Source organism: Hipposideros armiger, unplaced genomic scaffold (genome assembly GCF_001890085.2).
Source record: "Hipposideros armiger isolate ML-2016 unplaced genomic scaffold, ASM189008v1 scaffold_65, whole genome shotgun sequence".
Lineage (NCBI taxonomy): Eukaryota > Metazoa > Chordata > Mammalia > Chiroptera > Hipposideridae > Hipposideros > Hipposideros armiger.
Window position 1 is genome coordinate 523324 of NW_017731415.1, and position 22321 is coordinate 545644.

General features: G+C 36.5%; 1 protein-coding gene across 1 annotated transcript in view; it reads left to right on the forward strand.

The window, feature by feature from the left end:
* TAF2 (TATA-box binding protein associated factor 2) overlaps positions 1–22321 on the forward strand; it is a 76424-nt gene that overhangs the window by 4268 nt on the left and 49835 nt on the right. Inside the window, exons 3-10 of the mRNA XM_019642089.1 lie at positions 6840–7000; positions 11716–11834; positions 13170–13311; positions 14571–14802; positions 17158–17342; positions 18499–18612; positions 19840–19939; positions 21593–21678. Of these exons, the coding sequence (XP_019497634.1) occupies positions 6840–7000; positions 11716–11834; positions 13170–13311; positions 14571–14802; positions 17158–17342; positions 18499–18612; positions 19840–19939; positions 21593–21678 (1139 nt within the window). The remainder of the gene's footprint in view (positions 1–6839; positions 7001–11715; positions 11835–13169; positions 13312–14570; positions 14803–17157; positions 17343–18498; positions 18613–19839; positions 19940–21592; positions 21679–22321) is intronic.

Genomic DNA, 22321 nt, shown 5'->3' on the forward strand with positions numbered 1-22321 from the left:
AGTTGGTGCCCCTAACCCCTGAATTGTTTAAGGGTCAACCGTATATTGTAGTTAAGGATGGAAAATATGGAGTACGTGTCTGTTCTTGTCAGGATAGACCACCGTCCCTCTCTATGATGCAAGCTGTCCGATGTAGTTATTTTTCTACCAAGTGACTTAACTTATCCTTCTTGGGGAGGTCCCATATTAGAAGCTTACTGTGATCTTCTGTTAATTGGGAGGTGGGCACTGAGCAGTGGGGATAGTCAGTCAGATTAGCCTTGGTGGGGGATGACCATGTTGTGGGTTTCATGCATAGCCTCCATTCTTGCCTCCATGACCACTTTGTGTATTGAGTAGGGGGGCTAGGGAAAGTCTGTGACATTTATTGGAGAGAGAATCTTTCCAGTTGATTTTTTGAGGATGCCTTCCACAGTGGATGCCCTCATGGTCATTTATGTGATAACAACATGAGTATTTTCATATTATATCCATTCTGAGAAATCCATTTCTATACTTATTTCTCCCTCCACCCTCTGTTGGGTTGTCGGAAAAGTCATGACGCATGTTTGCAACAGATGGCACTAGTTCATTTTTGGAAGTAATGAGAGTCATTCGCATCTATATTATTGCTATGTCATTTGACAGCTGACAGCTCTAGCTTCATTCTAAAAAAAAATTTAGCAATTTGGTTCAGTTTTGGAGATTTTACAACAAGTTGAAGATGGAAGACCAAACTGCATTTTTGCCATATTTTACTGTTTTACTTCCATAAAGGGAAGAACGCACGTCAAGCTTGTGAAAAGTTGCATAAAGTTTATGGTGACAATGCTCTACAAGAACGTCAGTGCCAACGATGGTTCATGAAATTCCGTGCTGGTGATTTTGATCTCAACGACGCTCCTCGGTCAGGGAGGCCCACTGAGGTTGATGACAACAAAATAAAGGCATCGATCGAGTCTAACCCATGTTACATGACACGAGAGATTGCAGAAACATTGAGCATCCATCATTCAAGCGTTCACGACCACCCGAAGAAGCTGGGATACGTAAGCAAGCTCGATATTTGGGTTCTGCATGAACTCAAGGAAGTTCATTTGACGGCGCTTATAAACATCTGCAATATGCTCATTAAACATGAGGAAAACAATCCTTTTTTTTTTTAGCTGAGCCATCCTGCCACCTGTTGGCAGCTCAGCAGCAGCTGAACTCAGGCCGGGAATTGAACCGCTGTTGCTCAGAGCTCAAACTCTTGAGCGCGCTCTTAACCAACTGAGCCACTCGGCTGGCAAAACAATCCTTTTTTGAAGTGACTGATAACTGTTGATGAGAAGTGGATTGTTTACAACAATGTGGTGTGCAAACGGTCTTGGTCCCGATGTGATGATTCGCCTCAAATGACATCGAAAGCAGACATTCATCAGAGGAAGGTTATGCTCTCAGTGGTGGTGGGATTTTAAAGGTGTCGTGTTTTTCGAGCTCCTACCAAGGAACCAAACAACCAAGTTGAATGTGTACTGTCGGCAATTGGACAGCTTGAACAAATTCATCCTCCAGAAACGTCCAGAGCTTGTTAATTGTAAAGGAGTTGTGTTCCATCGTGACAAAGCAAGACCACACACAAGTTTGATCACCTGTCAAAACTTATTGGAGCTTGGATGGGATGTGTTGCCACACCCACCATACTCACCTGACCTTGTGCCGTCAGACTTCCACTTGTCTCGTTCTCTGCAAAACTCCTTGTGTGGTATAACATTCAATTCAGATGAGGCTGTAAATCAGCACCTTGTTCAGTCTTTCGCAAATAAAGACAGGTCCTTCTATGAATGAGGAATTATGAAGCTCATTGAAAGATGGCAAAAGGTTATTGAACAAAACGGGCAATATATCATTGATTGACCTTTGTTCTTTATATTAATAAATAACCTTCGAAAAACAGACAAAATCCGTCATGACTTTTCCAACAACCCAATAATTACCAAGGTTTTAATCTTGTTCTTTACAAGTCCGTAACCAGATGGTGAATCCGTGAGTAACTGACTGCTCACGGATCAGTGTAGATGTGTACTTCAGGTCATCTCTACTGCCACAAAGAGTGTGTGCAGCCAGATGTATTTTCCAACGTTTTGCCCACTGTAGGATTTTCTACCATTGTTTTTCGGGGCCACACTTCAGTGTGATTCCGATGTCAGCTACCATCCACTTCTAACTGGTGCTAGCATTCTGTGAAGACTTATTTATGATTCAGGCTTGTGCTTTGTCCTGTTCTATTAGCTGAGCAAGGGGAACTCTCCATGAGGCCATAGGTATGGACTGAGGAAGAGAGGTGGAGATGCAGTGGGAGCAAGTCCTGTTGGATTCTGAGTCACCTGCACATGATGTTTGCTGGTGCCTTAGGAGCCTGCTTGGCCTAGTTCAGATGTGTTGTTTCGATTTAAAAGTGGAAAGCTGCTGCGCATGCTCAGTTTTATTCTTCAGGGCTTCATATTATACTCAGTTTGTGATGGCCATTTCACATAACACAGCCTTTGGGAGTCCCATGGTCACGTGTTCAGTCTCTGCTGCAGGGTCTAGTAGCTAACCAGTAGTTGCTTTGTTGGTAGAAGAGGTCATGGCCTTATGACCTAAACCGCAGAATGTCATTCTGTTGGAGAAAACCAGAGAAGTCTATAAAGCATCTCTGTCTGCCATGGACATTTCCACTCCATTGGAAATGGATATGCTGGATCTTCAGGCCCAAGTGGCAGGGCAGCTTGATGACAACCTGGACGTGCTGTAGAACCCTTTCTTGCCTTGGACCCCTCTCAAAACTGAGAGCCTTGTAGGTTGCCCAGTAAGCAGTATGCCCAATTGTACACATTGCCTCCAGCATCCAAAGAAGCCCACCAAGTTTCATGCCTCTTTCTCCCACCCTTGGTGGGCAGCACAAAATGAAGCCCCTTTCACTGCGGGAGGCTATTTTTATATGTCTCAGACCACTGGACCTTTAGAAGCTTCACTGATGTGACAGGCCCCCAAACTTTAATGGGATTTAACTCTGATCCTCTGCTATCTGTGTGTTTTTGTTTGTTAACTCATTTAGAGAAGTTACTCTTCCCTGCTCACCAGATCTAGTAGTAAAATGTTAATGTCATATATCAGTGTCATTCTCTACGGGCTATCCTGCAATCAAGAGACTTTGGGACTTTGTTTTGACTGAGCAGGAGAATTGATACAGTTATTAGTTATTAGATGACTGTGAAGGGGTTCTGTCTTGAAGGCTTCTGGTTTTTTCTTCTCTGGTAAGAATTGGGGAAAAAAGCATTTGCTCGATAATTAGCTGCAACACCAGTTACCAAGAGCTGTGCTGATTTGCTGCAGTAAAAATTTTACATCTGCAAACATGGTTGTGATTGACAACTTTGTGATAATTCATCACTATTCTCAAAACCTACTTGACTTTTGCACTAGCCAAGTAATTCAGTTAAATGAAGATGTAGTGGGCATCTTTCAAATGTCTGGTGATACTAATCTCTGCAGTTCCCCAAAGGATGTCTAGTTGCTTTGGTTTACTATCTTGGAGAAGTGAAATTGGCGGACTAGTGGTGTTCACTTAGTCCTTCCATAGTAGTCCTCACTCATTGATCAGAGCATGATGAATAAGGGTATTTGCCAATTACTAAAATCTGTACTGTGTGTTCTGGAACTGGGGAAATAAACAGTAGTCCTACTCTGAGATAGACATGAGCCGTGACCCCCGTTATTACTTGACCTCCAAAGACTTCCAGTCTGATTAGTGGACTATGGTAATGTTTGGGGATCCCAGGGATTATTGTCAATTCAGATCCAAAGCTCCAGGAAAAGGGCAAACATTACTTCATCTGGGGGTATTGTAGATCTCAAGATTTTAAAAGAAAGATATATAAGGCTTTAACATGTTTGCAGGGCACGGGGAAAAAAAATTCCATAGAGAAGAGAGATGGTAATTATGAGAGAGGGTAGTTAATAGAGCAGGATTTCTGAGGACACTGCAGAGGATGGCGTATAGCGGACTAGTGAGAAGGTCCAGGAGGGAAAGGTAGGGACATGTAACAAGAAGTCAAGAGAATTGATAGTTGTCAGAAGAATGGTGGAAGTTAAGGGTCTTTGGTGAACAGAGAAGAAAGTCACCCTAGAGGTTCCAGGAGGGATAGTCATGAGAATCGAGGATAGCAGGAAACAGGAGAACTAAATGTGGTTGAACAGGTCTGGAGAGAAGTAATAAGGGGAAGAAGGATAGACACTGTGGACATTCAAGTTTAAAATGTCAGCCTCAGAGCAGTTCTGAGCAGCGATGAGGGGTCTTTCAGAGTGTGGTCTTAATTGCCATCCTGAAACGAAAGTGACGGTCGTAGGAATTGAAGTCAAGGACTTTTGAAGCAGTTTTACTGCATGGATCAGCTATGTCTCCAAGTCACAGTGATGGCAGAGATGGGTCAGAGAGGGACAGTATGAGCCTTCCGTGAATGTTGGGGAATTTGGGACGAATAGAGAGCATGGTCTACCTGTATGGCATGAACGCGAAGGCAGCGGAGTAGAGAAGAACAATAAAAACATGAAGTGCCAGCTATGATTTTAAGTGCTTTCCCTGGACTAATTGCTCAGTTGTCATACCAACACCAAAAGGGAGGTCGTGTCACTATCCTTGATTTACAGATGAGGAAACTTAGGCCCAGAGAGCTAGAGTAACTTAGCCCAGGATCATACACTTACCAAATGGTGCAGCTGGGATTTGAATGCAGGCAGCCTTGCTCCAGAACACACACGTGTAACAGTGACTCTCTACTGCCCTTGCTCATTTACGATATGCTATATAAAATCCTGTACGTGGTCTAGAAGCAGCAGCGGAATCTGCAAGGTCTCCTCTTTTCCCCTCCTCTAATTTATTTATAGTGAACGAAAAAGGAAGTAGCTTCTTGTCAAGAGGGATTCAAGAGACTTTTCATCTAAGACTAGAGAGCACGGGAGTTCTTGAAAAGGTTGAATGGCACAGGGGAGGTGCCGCTGAAATTAGGATAGGGGCTCTAAGACAATGGTCACCTGTGAAGTGGGGCGAGAGCAAGGAGCAAGATGGTAGCGGACCTGGGGGGTTTGCTGTTATGTCAGTTGCTAAGGATGGCGGGGATTGGAGGCCAGTCAGTGGGTCTGAATGTTGCAGGCAGGTATAGATTAGGACTCTAGGTGGTGTCAGAGAGCTGACGATGCTAGGAGACTGGGCTTTCCTGTCTTCATGAAACACACTCCATTCACTGTTTTATTATTGTTAACCTTAGTTTAGAAAGCCAAATCCTGTTCTTATGCCCCACCCATACAGCTAACTGTTGACAGAGCTTTCCATAATCTTTTCTAGTTCACTTGTGCCATTATCTTGGTTCTGCTTGCTGTCTTTCAGCTGATCTAAGCTCAATTTATGTAGATTGATCATTGCATTGCTGGTATGCTAATGAAGGGAATTTGGGTCTTCCTCCCCATGGTTGCTCACAGTTCACACCTTTAAACACAGGGACTTCATCAACAGTATTTTTGCCTCTTCTTTTTCTGTTCTCAGTTGTTTCCAGATAGATCTGTCCAGATGGTCTAATTTAAGGGTGTATGGCTCTTATTTGGGGGTTGGGAGGAAAGGAGCTAGGGAATCTAGGTTTTTGAGCAGTTGGATTGCATGTTATCTAAAAAAAAATTTTGCATGTTATTTAAAAGCCTGGCACTGCGTGAGATTAGGGCATAATGAGTGGCAATCAATTGGGATCATTTAGAAGTAGATTTGAAACTCATTTTTCCACTTACTAATGATATACTTTCCTTAACTGTTACTTATCTGTAAAAAGTATAACATAGTAATTATCTCTTAAAGTTGTTAACTGGGATTAGAGAGAACATATGAAAGTATGTAGTGTAATGTCTGGCATATAGTAATGCTCATTAAATAGTAGCCACCATAATTGTTGTGATCTAGTTCTTTATGGCTATTGCCTGAGTTTTAGCTTAGATATTTCTGTTGCAGCCTCTGAAATTCTGTTCACTTTGCAGCCCCTGAAATGTTGCTATTTCATGCCCTTACATATTATGTTTGAGACCATCAGTGTTCAACTCAGGATATTTAACTCACTGGACAGATATTCCATGTTTCAGTGGTCTGTCTTTCCCATTTGATTCAACACAAGAGGGTGGGGGGCAGTCAGTATATTAAACTGTGTCTCGTGTCTTCGGTACATTTTTCAGACAGATTGCTCACCACACAGCTAACTGCATGTATGTGGCCTCGGGGGCCTCTTGGTAGGAGACCATCCAGTACTTTGAAGTACCTGCTGCTTTTGGAGGCAGCAGTAGGTTTTCCCTACTTGCCTGAGTATCTCCTGTAGCTCTTGCTGCTTCACGCATCCTGATTTCCTGCCCATGTGCAGAGACTCATACTTTTTAGATTCATTGGTGTAGTTTTTACCCTATTTTGGAGGCCATGTTCTTTCACTCACCAACCTGGTTTTGATTCTCTTTCTGCTCTTGTCATTTTTTTTTTTTTCCTTCCTCCCTGTTTGGGTTCTAGTCTGTCTAGAAATTATTATATTTGAGACTAGTGAGTTCTTTTTTCTAGCAGATGGTCTAGTTTTCACTGGTAGTGAATGTGAACCACCAGGATGATAAAGTGTACATAATTCACACCCATTCAGTCACTAGCACAGCCATGTTGAAAATGAAGGAAGGTACTTGGAGAGCATGTGTATGTCAGTAGCTATTTGGGATTCTGTCCCTGGAGTGTGCTATGTGTATAAGTAGTAGAAATCAAAGAAATATGTTCTAAAACCTACCAATCTTAATTGTAATGGAGTTGTTCTTTATCTTTACAGGGATTTGTGGAACTGACTATATTTCCCACAGTTGCAAACTTGAATAGAATCAGGTTGAGCAGCAAACAGTGTAGAATATACCGAGTAAGGATCAATGATTTAGAAGCTGCTTTTATTTATAATGACCCCACCTTGGAAGTTTGTCACAATGAATCAAAACAGTAAGTTATACACTTTAAAAGTCAATATTTCTAACAGTTTTTTTTTTTTCATATGACTGCATTCATTTCTTTTAAGGTAGAATTTTTTTAAATTATTAAACTCTGGTTCCAAATTTTTTTGTTTTTTCTTTCTAATTTTAATTTCTGTTGCTTTTACTACTCTGCACATTTGGTTCAAGAAATTTTACTAGTTCTCTCCAACAGGAAATTGTTGTTTCCCTTCTTCAGACTATAGAAGTATTATTGGAGAACTTTAAATACATTTTCTTAGCCATTTTTCTACTTTTAATGTTTTTAAAAAAATACTTCATAAATATTAAATGTAATCTTCAATAAGTTAGGTGGTCACCATAATCTGTTGGCCACAGACTACTATAAAATATATTAACTATTTTAGAATGTTATATAAAAATATTGTATCTGAAATAGCTCATTTCTTCACCTTAAATAAATATTGGATCTTTATTCATAAACATATATTGTTGTGATCAGTTTTATATTCTACTTTTTTTATTTAAATACTTTATTTCCACGTATAATCTGATAGGCTTAATTTTTTGTCATTTTTATGGTCAGGTAATATTCCATTTACTCAGTATATTGTAGTTTGCATGATTATTTTCCAGTTATTTGGTATTTGTATAATTTCTAGCTTTTGTGATCACTGCCCTTTGTTTTAGTATTATTGCTTGGAATTAAGTTGTAATAGCTGGAACATTAAACAAGAATTTTCTCTGTACTATTCTACCTTCTGCTTGAATGCTTCCAGCTCTGGAGAGCTTGCTGTATTTTAAAGCACCCCTTTCATTATTTCTAAATGCTAGAAGGTTCTTTATTATGTCAAGCTGCAGTTTGTTTTGTTATAATATTCATAAACTTATCCTAATTAAATATTGTTTTCCCTAAGTATTCTCTTTTCCTGTGTACAGAATATCAGTACTGTCAACCATTCGTCATCTAAAATTCTTTCCAAATCTGTTACCACACTCTTTGCCCTTCTCTGAATGCTCTGTGGTTTGGCATTGTGGTTTCTTAAATGTGATAATCCTAGAACTAGATATAGGTCTTCCTTTTTGGACTAATCTGCACATGCATAGTAGTAGAGCCATTTTGTCCTTATCTATATTTAGTATTTCTAGTAGCTTAAAATTCATTAGCCGTTCACAAATAGCTGCTTTAAGTAGTTCACTCAAGTTTGAGCTTATAATCAGTGAAATCCCCTAGGCTTTTTCATAGAAAAAGGTAGAGTTTTGTCTGAGCAAACTATTTCACGGTCTCATATTAAATGTTGTTTTAGTTATGTTTGAAAAGCCATCTTTATTAATTTTGGGATTGGTTCCATTTTTAGAAAATGGATTTTTCTGTTGGCTGACTTTTTTTTTTTCTGTATGTAAACTATTAAAACTGAAGACAAAAGAAAAAAAAGAAAAACAACTGTTGACAAGGATGTAGAGTAACTAGAACCCTCAAACACTACTAATAGAAATTGAGGTTGAATATATGCATACTCATTGATTGGCAGTCTCACTTCTAGGTATACACCCAGTAGAAACACGTTCATGTGTTCACCAACGAATATGTACAAAAAGGTTCACAGCAGCATTTGTAATAGTCAAAACTGGAAATTACCCAAAGACCCATCAATGGTAAAATAGTAGGTTGTGGTGGATTCTCACACTTGGAATTTTGAACAGGAATGAGAATGAATGACACGTAGTAATACAGATGGATCTCACAAACTTAATGTTGAATAAAAGAAGTCAGACACAAAAGAATATAGTAAGTTGTTAATCTATCACATTAGATGTCAGAATAATGGGTTACCCTTGGTGATGGGGAGTGGGGTTTGGTTAATGATTACAAGAGGGCACAGCAGGACTTCTGGAGGTTGGTGAAGTTCTGTTCTTGCTCTGCCTGCTGGCTACTTTGGTTTTATGAAAATTCATTGAGCTGTATACTTAGAGTATGTATACTTTTCTGATGTGTACTGTGCTTCCATGAAATATTTTATTAGAAAAAAAAGTTTACAAATAATTTAATCTTAACTTTTGCAAAATCTGCACCTATAGTTATAAGAAGCACATATTCTTTATTTGACAAAGAATTAACAGATTATTTTAGTTAATGTGGGTGATTATAATAGGTTCTTAGAGAAAATTCTTTTGATTGCCTTAATTTACTAGTTTTTCAATGCCCCCTACAGCATTACTCGTTTTTCAGCTTTGTTTCCTTGAGGAGGACGGGGGGTTGGGGATGGAAGTGGTTATCCAGCAATATTTTGTAGTCATTATTACTCTGAAAACGCTTATTATAACCTTGCCTTGTAATTTTTGGCATTGATGAGGTTATTATGAAAGACATATTTGATTCATAGTATGAAAGCAGACACTGAAATCCAAACCCTGAGACAATTGTTCCTCATAACTGAGGTCCCAGTAGGTTCCATTTTTAATGACTCACGATTTCATTTGGAGCACTTTACCTTTTCTCAGGAAATGAGGACATTCAGAGAATCATTTCCCATAAAGAAACTGAGCAGCCTAATATGTAATGTTTAAATTTGGTATTTTTGAATTTCATAGATAACTGGGGGAAAACTGCAGGTTCTTCCACTATCAGATTTCATGTTTTTGAAATGTTACTGAAAAGAAATTGAAATCTGTAGATGTACAAAGTAGTTTTTGGTTTTTTTTTTTAAGATTTTATTGGGGAATTGGGGAAAGGGAACAGTGTTGGGGAATTGGGGAAGGGGAACAGCCAAGTTGTCCTTCAATCTTAGTTGTGGAGGGTGCAACTAGCTTAGCTCCAAGTCCAGTCACCATCCGTTGGCAGCTCAGTAGCAGCTCAGGCCCAGCTCACTGGCCCATGTGGGAATCGAACCGGAGACTCTGTTGTTCAGAACTTGCGCTCTTAACCAACTGAGCCACTCGGCCGGCCCACAAAGGAATTTTTAAAATTATATAAAATTACGTTAACTAAGTGCTGGCAGGGATGCAGAACCACTGGCCCTTCCATGTATTGTGTGGCAATGCTCAGCAGTATAGCCTTCCTGGAAAACAGTTTGGCAGATTCTTACACAGCTAAGTATATATTTACCACATGACCCAGGAGTCCCACTCTTGGGCATTTGTACTGCAGAAATGAAAATGAAATTCGCATAAAAACCTATACAGTTGTTCCTAGCAGCTTTATTTGTGATAGCCACAAGCTGCAGACAACCCAGATGTCCTTCAGTGGGTGAATGAGGAAACAATAAACAACTGTGGCACAGAGTATGCAATGGAATACTATTCAGTGTCCAAAATAACAAACTACTGGTACATGTAACACTTCTGATGAATTTCAGAGACACACTTTTGAGCCAGCTTCAAAAGGTTGCATTCTGTGATTCCATTTATTTGACACAAGGCACGTAGCTCAAGAGACTTTTTGGGATGATGGAACTGTTCCATGTCCTGATTGTGGTGATTACACCTGTGTTAAAATTTATAGAATTATATACCAAAGGAAAAAAGAAGTTACTTTTATTGAATGATAAAAACTAGATGGCATGTGAAAACACAGAGCTTTTACACCTTTTATTTTACATATATATCTAACAGTACGAAATTGTTCAAATTATTGAGCAATCTGTTTAACTACTTCCAGAACCTGATGTTGTATAGTTGTTAAAAGCCATAGTTAATATTGATTACATCCTTCTTAGTGGAGAGATGGGGATGGAGGAGTGGTCTCTGTCAAGTTAACAGCGTATAACGTGAATGTTTTCTTTAATGGGATGCCCCTGTAATCACTCTGTAGAGTATATGAAACTTGTTTTTTCACTAGGCTATAAATGGATTAAGCTAGTGAAATGTCACTAACTTTGCTTTGTGGATTCATCTCATGGCAAGGTGATAGACCTGAAGGTGAACGGCAAGAATATGGCTTATGGCCTATCTTTTCATCTTGTTTTCTTGCTCTTGCCATTCCTTGTGTTTCTTCTTTTTCCCATTTCTTCCACATTCCTTTAACTGAGTTCAGTGAGGAAATGTAACGTGTGTGTGTATATACACACATACGTTGTTTGTATGGAATAAAAGTAGAAAATCAGATGAGAACAATGTTTTCATATTTCCGTAAGACTTCTGTGTATTGTTTTCATCCAGTGGGAAATAGAGCCAAGCAACTATTGAACACATATTTATTGCATGCCCCCCGGCATATAGGGGATATAACAGTGAACCAGCCAGAAGTTCCCCTCCTTTATTAAGCTTACATTGTCGTGCACCAGGGAGTGAAGAGGAGCAGTAATACATTTTAAGGACTTGATTCCCATCCAGACATATTTTAAACCTCCTAGTTTCTGTCAGATTATAAACCTTTTTGAATCCATTCAAGTTTTTGCCATATTGGTAAAGAATAATTAATTCTTCAATTTTACATAGATTCTCTACATTTTTATCAGGAAAGTATAGTGTCTTTGGCATTCCCAAATTAATAAAGAATGTGATAATCATAATAATAATCACATAGCTTTGGTGAGTGGACTATATACATATCATGTGTATAGTTTCAAGTTTCTGTCATGGTAGTAGAGTAACAGTTACTTGTATGAAAAGTGTTCTTATGAATTATGTAAGATGATGTAATGTTCACAAACAAATGGTATCAAATATTTAAGAAAATGCTTGGTAAATATATGGCTTTATCGTTAATGTTTTTTCCCCCCTCAGGAGAAACCTCAATTACTTTTCTAATGCTTATGCGGCTGCAGTTAGCGCTGTGGACCCTGACGCAGGAAATGGAGAACTATGCATTAAGGTGCCGTCAGAGTTATGGAAACATGTTGACGGTAAAACACCAAGAATATATTGACTGTACAGTAAAATCGTGTTAGATTCAGTGACGGGAACTTTGAAAATTAATGATGTCAAAATTGTAAGTTAATCAGTTGAACAAGTTGGAAGCTCTTTTTTTTTTTTCCCTTAAGGATCACAGACTAGCAGAAAAATCAGTCAAGGGCTGTGACAAAAAGCAACTCATTTCACTGTTGTTTTTAAAGTGAGAAGTTATTTAAAAAAAAAAAATTAGGATGGGACAGTTTGTCAAGATTGAACCCACACAATGCCAAATCAGTTTAGAATTACAGCATTTTATAGCAGGAAGGATCCTAAAAAAATCATCTGTTTTAATTCCTTCCTTTTACAAGAGTCATCTGAAGTCCAAAGAGCATAAGTGACCTGCTGAAGGTCATTAATTAGTAGGAGAGTCATGGCTAGAACACAGGGCTTCTGACACCCACTCTTGCACACTTTTGAAAATAGTCTTATTATTTCTAAATTTTTACTTTCTCTTGCATAAAGTTATAGCCCTTATAATTATTATATATAACCTTTATTTAGCTTTATAAAAATTAACCAAGATAAGGAAGTAAAAGACTTTTTGTTTTGTTTGTGCGTATTTTTGGTAGTTTTTGTGGAGGGTGTGGATTTTGGGGGGTAGGGGTTTGCACAATTTAAGGGACAGGCGTGGAAGGTCATTGTATGTTCACAGATTAGCGATAGTCCATATGGTTATAATGTTTTGGGCGAAATTAAAAGAAACATCTTTTAATCTTATTTTGAAACACCACATTTATTATGTAGAAATCAAACAAAATAGAAAACACATGCAAAATAGAAATAATGCATAACATAAATTCTTGGGTAGTCTTTCTCATCAACCCCACCTATTCCTTCACCTACTCCCCAAAGTTAACTAGGGTTAACTGTCTGTGGGGAAATGTAATAAGAGAACAAGCTTGAAAAGTAAGTTTTAAATTGGATCTGGAAGGACGTAAGTGTCCTAGGTGCCTAGGTGGGAGTTTTGAGTTTTTTTCCTTTAGGCAGTGTAGCATTGTCAGAAATGTTGACAAGAGGATATGCCATAACTAGAGCTACATTATGGGAGGACGCAGCTAGGAATGACTAGAATTAAGTGGAAGTGAGGACACCAGCGAAGGCAGGCTAGTGAGTTAACACAGGTGGAGAGATGGTGAAAGCCTGAACTTGGTTAAGTAGTGTGGTTTTTATGTAAAACTGAGCCTTTGATTTCCATTTTATGTTCAATGTGAGTCTGTCCTTGTTATATAGTCCGCTGTTACTAAATTATATATTTACATATCAATGTGTGTATTTATTTGTTGCAGAATTAAAGGTCCTAAAGATACACATCAATTTTTCTTTGGATCAGCCAAAAGGAGGTCTTCATTTTGTGGTACCCAGTGTAGAGGGAAGTATGGCAGAGAGAGGTGCTCATGTTTTCTCTTGTGGGTATCAAAATTCCACAAGGTAGATTTTTAATTCTTATATATTTCAGTTCATTTCATTTTAATTGCATTTATATATATATATATATATATATATATATATATATATATACCGTACCTGTATTTAGTGTAAAATGAAAAGTACCAACCTGATTCCCCAAACTTCTACCTCTTCTTAATTGTGTTCTATTTAGTCATTCCTCCTCAGTCTTGTCTTCTTTCTTCTCTGCCCTTTTCAAGTCTACTGTTCTAAAATCATCTCAATTATTTTATTTTTTAAAACTTTACATTGAAGTAAAACAACATATAGAAAATGATACAAGTTGTAAATAGAAAGCTCAATAATACATTTGCTCAAGTAAGCCATGTAATCCACACTCGCATCAAAAAGAAGCACATTACCAGGATCCCAGAGTCCTCTCGCCACCCACTTCCATTCACTGTTTCTCCACCTGTTATTCTCCTGCCCAAGAGCAACCACTATCCTGATTTCTAAAGTACCATAGATTAATTACACCTGTTTTTGAACTTTAAATGGAAACGTATGCATTATGCTGTTTATATCTGGCTTTTTGTTGAACACTATAGTAGTGAGATTTACCTTCATTTTCGTGTATAATTGTAATTCATTCTCATAGCTCTATAGTTCATTACATGTTATTGAAATATTATTTTATAATATACATTCTTTCAGATTATTGACTCCTCCAAGCTAGGGATGATATCTTACACTTTTTTGTGTTTCAGTTCCACGTACAGACCCTGGTACCTAATAAAACCTGACCTTAATTTATAGAAAATTGGATGCAAGTTTCATGTCTGACTTTACCAGCACTGTGTGAATTTATACAATGCATCATACACTCCAAAAAAGCAGTTTCCTAACTTATGGAATAGATTCTGAATATTAATTCTGGTTTTTAAAACTTGTATTATAAGGTTTTTTAGGTTTTGGAAATGAATGCTACATAAAAACTAATGTGAATATACAAGTGAAAATTATTTTAATTTAAAACTAAGAATTACTTACCTCTTTTAATGTTTGAACTAAAGGTACTACATGATATATTTTCTTAATATTACCAAATAATATTTGGAGTCAGGTTTCTGTCTTTAATCAAATTCTTCCAAGTTGCACAATCAGACTTCAACTTCATTAGGCAAATAGTTGACATTTGCTCTTGTATATATTCTATAAATGTTAAAATAACTTAATATGTAGGGAAAACAGTGTAGGTTATACTTTCAACATATTTTCTGTGCTGTTGTCCTTTTTTCTAGATTTTGGTTCCCATGTGTTGACTCATACTCTGAATTATGTACATGGAAATTAGAATTTACGGTGGATGCTGCAATGGTGGCTGTTTCCAATGGAGACTTGGTGGAGACAGTGTACACCCACGATATGAGAAAAAAGACCTTCCATTACATGCTAACTATCCCAACAGCTGCGTCCAATATCTCCTTGGCCATTGGACCCTTTGAAATACTTGTCGATCCATATATGCATGAGGTATGGCTTCTTGCTCCTTTCTCTCCTTTCAGCCTTTTACTCCTGATAAAAAGAAAGATATTAATGAAGTACAAAGTTTTTCTTAACCCTTCTTTTAACTCTCAACAATATCACTAGAGCGAAAAGGTTTTCTTGTCTGATATATTTAATAACATGAATTTCTGAATGAATTCCTTTCAAAAAGTTGTCAGATTAAAATTTGAGACTTTTTTCAAAAGAGGGCTTAGCATTCCAAAAGAGCTTCAAGTATGCCTTGATTAGAGTATAGCTTGATTTCTGTAACGAATTCTATTCATTATTGTCAACTTTTTGTGTGGCATATGTTTATGAATGTTTTTCATTCATCTGTGCAATCTGAAAAAAATGGCGATTTCAAAATGAAAGAGCAAGATTTGTTCTCGTTTCAAAATTAAAGAGCAAGATTTGTTCTTGCTTCAGTATACACCGAGGAAAAGAGAAAAGGCTGAGGCAGGGTTTGAATTCTGGTCAATAAACTCATGAAGGCATCACTCAGTTTCCTCCCACCCCAAATCTTGTGACAAATCATAAATCAGCTAATAGGCTAGGTAATGCTTTAGGCCTCCGCAAGCATTAGACTTTTCTGGTGGTGAAAAAGTAATCCGTTGGTTACTGACCCTCTTGGCTACTGCACACTTTTAAAGTAACATTTGATTGAATCTCTTTTTATTTACTATTGGTCCTTTATGTTTTCAATTCTAGTTATTATTTTTAATATAATATTATATTAGGCTTAGACAGTGATCATGTGTATCTCAACAGCATTTCTTTGAGTTACATGATCAAAAATTTAGGGCAGCCAGACTGAGACTTAGTAAGCTCCTTAGTCTGCTCTTATATTTGCTCTCCTGAAATTCACAAGGTTTTAAACATCACTCATGGAAAATACTGAAGATACTTTGTGAACAGTTTTGCTTTTACTATCTTGACAATGTCTCTTAAATGTATATTCAATGATAAGATTGGCAGTGAATTTTCTTATCTTTGGCAAATGATCAACTTTAAAATCATTTGATGAGTACCTACTTTGTATTTGGAAGAATTTTTTTTCTACTCTGAGCCATTGGATGAAAGAAAGGTAAATAACAGTTAAGCAGTATTTTTCTTGAATAGTTACATATAGCTCATGACATAGCCTCTCTGTCTCAAATAAATAGTTTTAATTTTTACCCCATTAACAGATTTGCTATCACGTAGGTTCTTCTGAAAGTGAATCCTTTTTTTGATGAATGGTAATGTATTTTTTGTTTGTGTACCAAGAGAAGTGCTAATCATGATGCAGTTTGGGCCCTGCCCATTAATAATGCATAGATGTAATCCCGCTCTAATCTGTTCTTTATAATGCTATTAGAAGACTAATTTTTATTGTACATTTAAACTTTCCTTGCCTCCACAGTCCTGCAGTAATCAGAGCTCTTTTGCATGGCTTTCAAGATCTTCTAAAATTTGACCCTAATATTCCTTACTAGCTTTTTTCTAATTACTTTCTTATTTATGTTTGTTGCATTCAATATAGTTTACTTAGGTTTTCCCGGTCAGACTTTATTTCTTCTTATCTCTGACACTGTTTGGGATGTCCTCTTTTCCTCTCCTTACCTATCAAACTTTTTTCAATTCAAAAGGATTAGCTCACGTTCAGTCTCCTGAATGAAACCTGGCCGGGTCATTCTAGTTAATAGCGACCTCTGTTACTGTTGATGCCATTCGTTTGGCACAGAATCATGAGATGGTATGTGATATTTATGTATCGTGTCCAAGGTGTGAGATGTGGCCTACTAAGAAAATCAGAATTACTATTTCTATTGCAGGCATTCCTTATTTCCTAAGTAGCAATAAGCTTTCAATATGTAGTTGAGATAGTAGAGGAGGATGACAGTAAGTTTCCCCTATGTGCAGTAAAGATAGTGTGATTAACATTAGTAATTGTTAAGATGGTACTACGACATGTGTTATATTCACTATGTTAGATATCTGTGAATCAAAGGTAGGTCTATAATAATAAGTTTTGGAAATTTAAGTCTTTCTTGTTTTGTATGCATATGTAGAAGAAATTTTACTTAATTTGGAACCAAACTTTTATTTTCTTTGGATCTAAGCATTTCACAGACTTATAATCCATCGTGAATTTAATTTTTAAGTACAATAAATATTTTGTAAGTATAGTCAGTAGAAGTAATCACTAATTCTACACCAGCATTTTCTTTCAGTACTATGAATTTGTAAAAAAGAAAAAAAAAGGATGTATATGAACATTTATTTATAATCGAGATATTTAGAAAATTTAAAACATTAAAGTTAACTTATTTAATGATCTTCCTCCTTGCTTTTTATTTTCAGGTTACTCATTTTTGTTTACCCCAACTTCTTCCATTGCTTAAGCATACCACGTCATATCTTCATGAAGTTTTTGAATTTTATGAAGAAATTCTTACATGTCGATATCCATACTCCTGTTTTAAGACTGTATTCATTGATGAGGCTTATGTTGAAGTGGCTGCTTATGCTTCCATGAGCATTTTTAGGTTGGTATTTCTTCAAATTTAGATGCTTAAATTAGGGTAATGATCTGAAAACAGGTTATTTTGTGATCAATTTTAAGATGTGTTTTGACCTTTTCTCCTTTAATGGAGATATGGCTGACTTTGTAGAAAATCTAGTGTTTTTAAAATTAAGAAATATAGAAAAGTATAAAGAAGAAAATTTCAGAATAACCCAAAAGACTCATATTCTCTTGATCCAGAATTAACTGATAGTAATATTTTTCATAGTTTAATTTCTTTTCTTATATAATTTTAAAAATCACATAAGTTATTTGTGGATAACTAGTGAGGTTTTTTTCTTAACAGTATTTAAAAATTTAATACTGTCAGAAATTTTCTTGTAAGAAAAATAGAACTTCATTTTTTTTTTTCTTTTCCTTTTTCTACCCTCTTTACCTCCCTCCCATCTTTCCTTCATTCTTGAAAAGTTCCAAATTTAGAAGTTACATGTCTCAGGGTCAGTCATTTTACTCTTTTGGGACCTAAATTTTCTCACCTGCAAAAAGGGTGTAATCTACCTCTGCATTGTCCAGAGAGTTGTTAGAAGGATCTGACGGGTCAATGTATGTGAAAGTAAATAATAGAGCACAAAAAATTAATGGCTATTCGGAAAAGATTTTTGAAATTAGAAGAGCCTTTCATAGGACAAGTTTCTGGTTAATATACCAGTTTCTGATTAATGATGTTTTTCCCCTTTTTACAGAATAGATTTTTTTTTTTAAAGATTTTTATTGGGGAATTGGGGGGATGGGAACAGTGCTGAGGAATTGGGGAAGGGGAACAGACAAGTTGCTGTCGTTTTGTTCACTGGCCCTCATATGTGGGATCCGAACCGGGGCCCTCTGGTGTCCCAAGCGAGTTCTTAACCATCGCGCCACTCGGCCGGCCCCAGAATAGATTTTTGTACTTTTTATGGAAATCACTGGTAAACATTGCAGTCCCTGCTTTAAGCAAAAGTTATGAAGATTATGGATTTCAGCTAAATTTTGAAAAGATGAAAAAGCTCTTTGAGAGAATATTCTGGTTTTTCTTTTTTATGTCTAACTTAAATTTCATGTTTTAAAAGTGTGATTATTTTAATTTGACTCAATTGTTTATTTCTTGGTTACAATGAGCTGTGTCTTCCTTTAATTTCCAGCACAAACCTGCTACACAGTGCCATGATTATAGATGAGACACCTTTGACACGAAGGTGTTTAGCCCAATCCTTGGCCCAGCAGTTTTTTGGATGTTTCATATCCAGAATGTCTTGGTGAGTAATTTCAGTTTACAACCAGTTAAAAAAAAAGGAATCGAGAAATTTTGTTTTTCTTTTCTTTTCCTGTAGTGTAAGCTGACCTTTGTCCTAACTGCAGATAATTAATTTAAAAAACACTAGTCTATATGTATTTAAAGAAAAATAATGAGTATAAATTTCATCCTAAATTTTTGGCCACGAATTCAACATAATTAATTCTGTAATTTGCGATAAGAATAAGGTAAGAATTTTGACAGCAACAATTTCTTTAAAAAAAAAAAAAAGAATACCAAAGGACTTCAGTGTACAGAAAACTATAGTAAGAATTCTAATGTCAGTGTTCAGTATATTTGGTAATGTTCAGGATAACATTTAAGGTAAAATAATGGTTCTCTATAATAGTGATAATGAGTAGTGAAGTTTCCCACTCATGCCTAGCTTTGTATAATTTACCTGAAAGATGTGGGAGATCAGAACACTTTATTTTCTTTTTGATTAACTTGAGATGAATTTGAAGAAATACACAAAACTCCTTTAAAATTATAATTTATAATTGTGACCATTCTGTGCTATAAATAGAATGTGAATATTTTTTTTTCCTTTCTTGTTGGAGGGGAGAGGGCAGAGAGGAAGGCTTTTTGATTTGCAGTTTTCCTAAAACTACATAGTTCCATTAAAGAAAAGTGCCTGGAACATGGTAGGCAAAATGTTGCAGTGAACAAATGAATGAATGGATAAAGATATGAATGAATAAATGAATGGATGGTGTCAATGGCTTTTCCTCTTGAGAAACTGAAAAATAAATTAAGTAGTTAAACTTCAGGTCTTGGAATCCCACTGATAATTATGCATGGGATTGGCAGTAATAGAATATGGACTGTAAGAATTCAGTGGTACAGTCCTGGCTACGGGCAAATATATTTTTAGAGGCAGACAGTGTGGACAGATGTGGACAAGGGAGAAGCAGTAGTGATAGAGTAGAGCACAGACATCGGTACAGCACACTGGAAATAAGACTGTAAAGCAGTCTAATCGTTAAAGGTGAAGCCAGGTGTGAAGAACGTGTAAGGAATGCACAGGTAGAACTCAGCTGGAGGAAGTGAGAAAATCAAATAATTTTTTAGTAACTTTGATTTTCTTTAAGAAGCAGAGAAGCACACACTACACTTGTCCTGTTATCCTATTGGGTTTTTTCTGAAGAATTTTTATGATTAAAAGTTTTTATTTTTACTTTTGGCGTAGGTCTGATGAATGGGTACTGAAGGGAATTTCAGGCTATATTTATGGACTTTGGATGAAGAAAACTTTTGGTGTTAATGAATACCGCCATTGGATTAAAGAGGTAAAAAAAGCTAAGTCCATTATCCACTGAGAAGTCAGTAGGACATTTTAGTGTTCTCCTGATTTCCAACTTTCATGTCTTTTATTTTTAATAATTGTAAAATACTTAATGTCATTTGGAAGTCTCTAATATTTTTTCTAGTAAACTGAGAATCACTTTACTGAGAAAAAGTAATTGTCTATTTTATCTAGTTTCCATTGTCAGTGTTGACCTCCAAACACGTTTTGCTAAGGAAGAGACTACCTAAGGTCCTGAATCACCAAGTTAGTCATTAGATATATCCCAGCTCCTCATAATAGTCATTTTTAATGTATCTTGCTTCCTAAATTTGTTTAGACTGAGAGCCCAGGTTCTGGAGTCAGATTGCTTTTTCGGTCTGCCTCATACATTTACAAGCTCTGTGGCTTTGGTGAATCTTTCTAAGCCTCTTCTGTGTAAGGGAAGTTGTATCAGTGTCTACCCCATGGACGGACTGTAAGACATCATACATATAATGTGCGTGGTCCTTTGTACATAGTAAGTGCTTTATTATGTGCTAGCTAGCCCTTCAGTGCATTTCTGCTCTCTGTCATTGTTACATCTTTTTATGAGTATTTAAAGATTTTGCCCAAAAGAAAAAAATCAACTGTATTTTGCCTAGCCCACCCTGTTCAGGTACATATACATTTTAATCATATCATGCTTAGCTTCTTTCTTCTCAAGTGGGAAAATTTTAGTCTTTACTATGCATATGAAATAGATCCCTCCGTCTTCTCCTTTTTCTCATTTTATATATCTTCATTATCCAAACCTGAACTTAAATAAGCCAAAAGGTAATTGTAAAATATTTTAAACATTTAGAGCTATAAAATAATTTCTACATCTAGAACTGGAAGAGTCCATTCTTCATTTCAAAAATTATGAACAAAGGGGAAAAAATAACATAGCACTTACCATATTTTGGGCACTATTATGAACAGTTTATAAACATTAACTATCTCAATCCTCCTAACTACTCTATTATCCCCATTTTACAGATGAGGAAACTGAGGCACAGAGAGGTTAAATTATTTGGCCAAAGTTACACAGCTAGTAAGTAGTAGAGCCAGGATTTAGACCTGGCTTTTAACCACTTCACTATGATGATGATGATGATTTTTTTTTTTTACCACTTCTCTATTCTGCATACATATTATTTAAACTAGTCATGAATTTCCAGCACAGTTGTAGTGTCTTTTTTCCACTTAAGCTTTTTTTAACTTGGATGTATGTCACGTTAGAGATGAGTAGAGAAGTTTTCAAATGATAGATTCCTAATAGAATTTTATCCCCATTCCTTTACACTTGCCTAAATCCTCCATCAGAAGCAAAATACAGAGAAGCAAGAAATACACTTGGATAACTGGTCAGAGAGGTTGGGAAAAGCTATTGGGGACAGTTGCCAGGCCACTGGCCACCCCTGAAGTTACAAAGTTGAGAAGCCTTTTAGGCTCTGTCAGTCAGCCAGCTGTGGAGCCTGCTTTGTTTATAAGAACATAAACTACTCCCCAAATACATATTATTTATTTCTAGAAATTTGCATTCTAATTCTGGGAAATGAGAAATCACAGTTCATTTTAAATTTGATATGTAAAAAAATTTTCACTGAGGTCTCTATTTTTATATATTTTTAAGGAGCTGGACAAAATAGTGGCATATGAACTGAAAACTGGTGGAGTTTTACTACATCCCATATTTGGTGGAGGAAAAGAGAAGGATAAGTATGTTTATTGTTCAGAGATGATATTATAAACCTTATTTTATGGGATCACTCATTTAGTATCATTTGTATGTGTGTTGAGGCCCACAGAGGCCCAAGTAGTAATAGTAGGTAATAATATTGAGGCCACTCACACTGGTCATCTTCTCATCACTCCTTTCATCACTGTTTTTATTGCAAGTGATGGCTATGAGTAGATTTAAACATTCAAAAAAAAAGACTCTTAAAAATATAATTCTTTTCTTTTTCCCATGTTAATTTCCTTAATGCTACTATATCATACTGTACTCATAAAAGTTTTAAAATAATGAAAACAAGTATTTTGTTTGCATACCACTAATTACTATTTTACGTCTAAGTAGATAATTTCAGCGTTACGGCATCCTACTTATAGCTGTTTATTTGAACCTTTGCTTATCTAGATGCTTATTTACTCTTTCCTTTTTTCTGTGTATTTTCCTCTCTCACCTTCTTTCCCTTCTTTCTCTCACTCTCTCTCTTTTAGCAAGTCACTGTAAAGGAGACAGCTACTTAGAACAAGACAATTGTGCTAGCAGGGATCCTTCTAGGGTCCATGGGTTCCCTAAGGGAACATGGATTGAACTGGATGGGAAATTTTTCTATATTTTCACTAACCATTAACC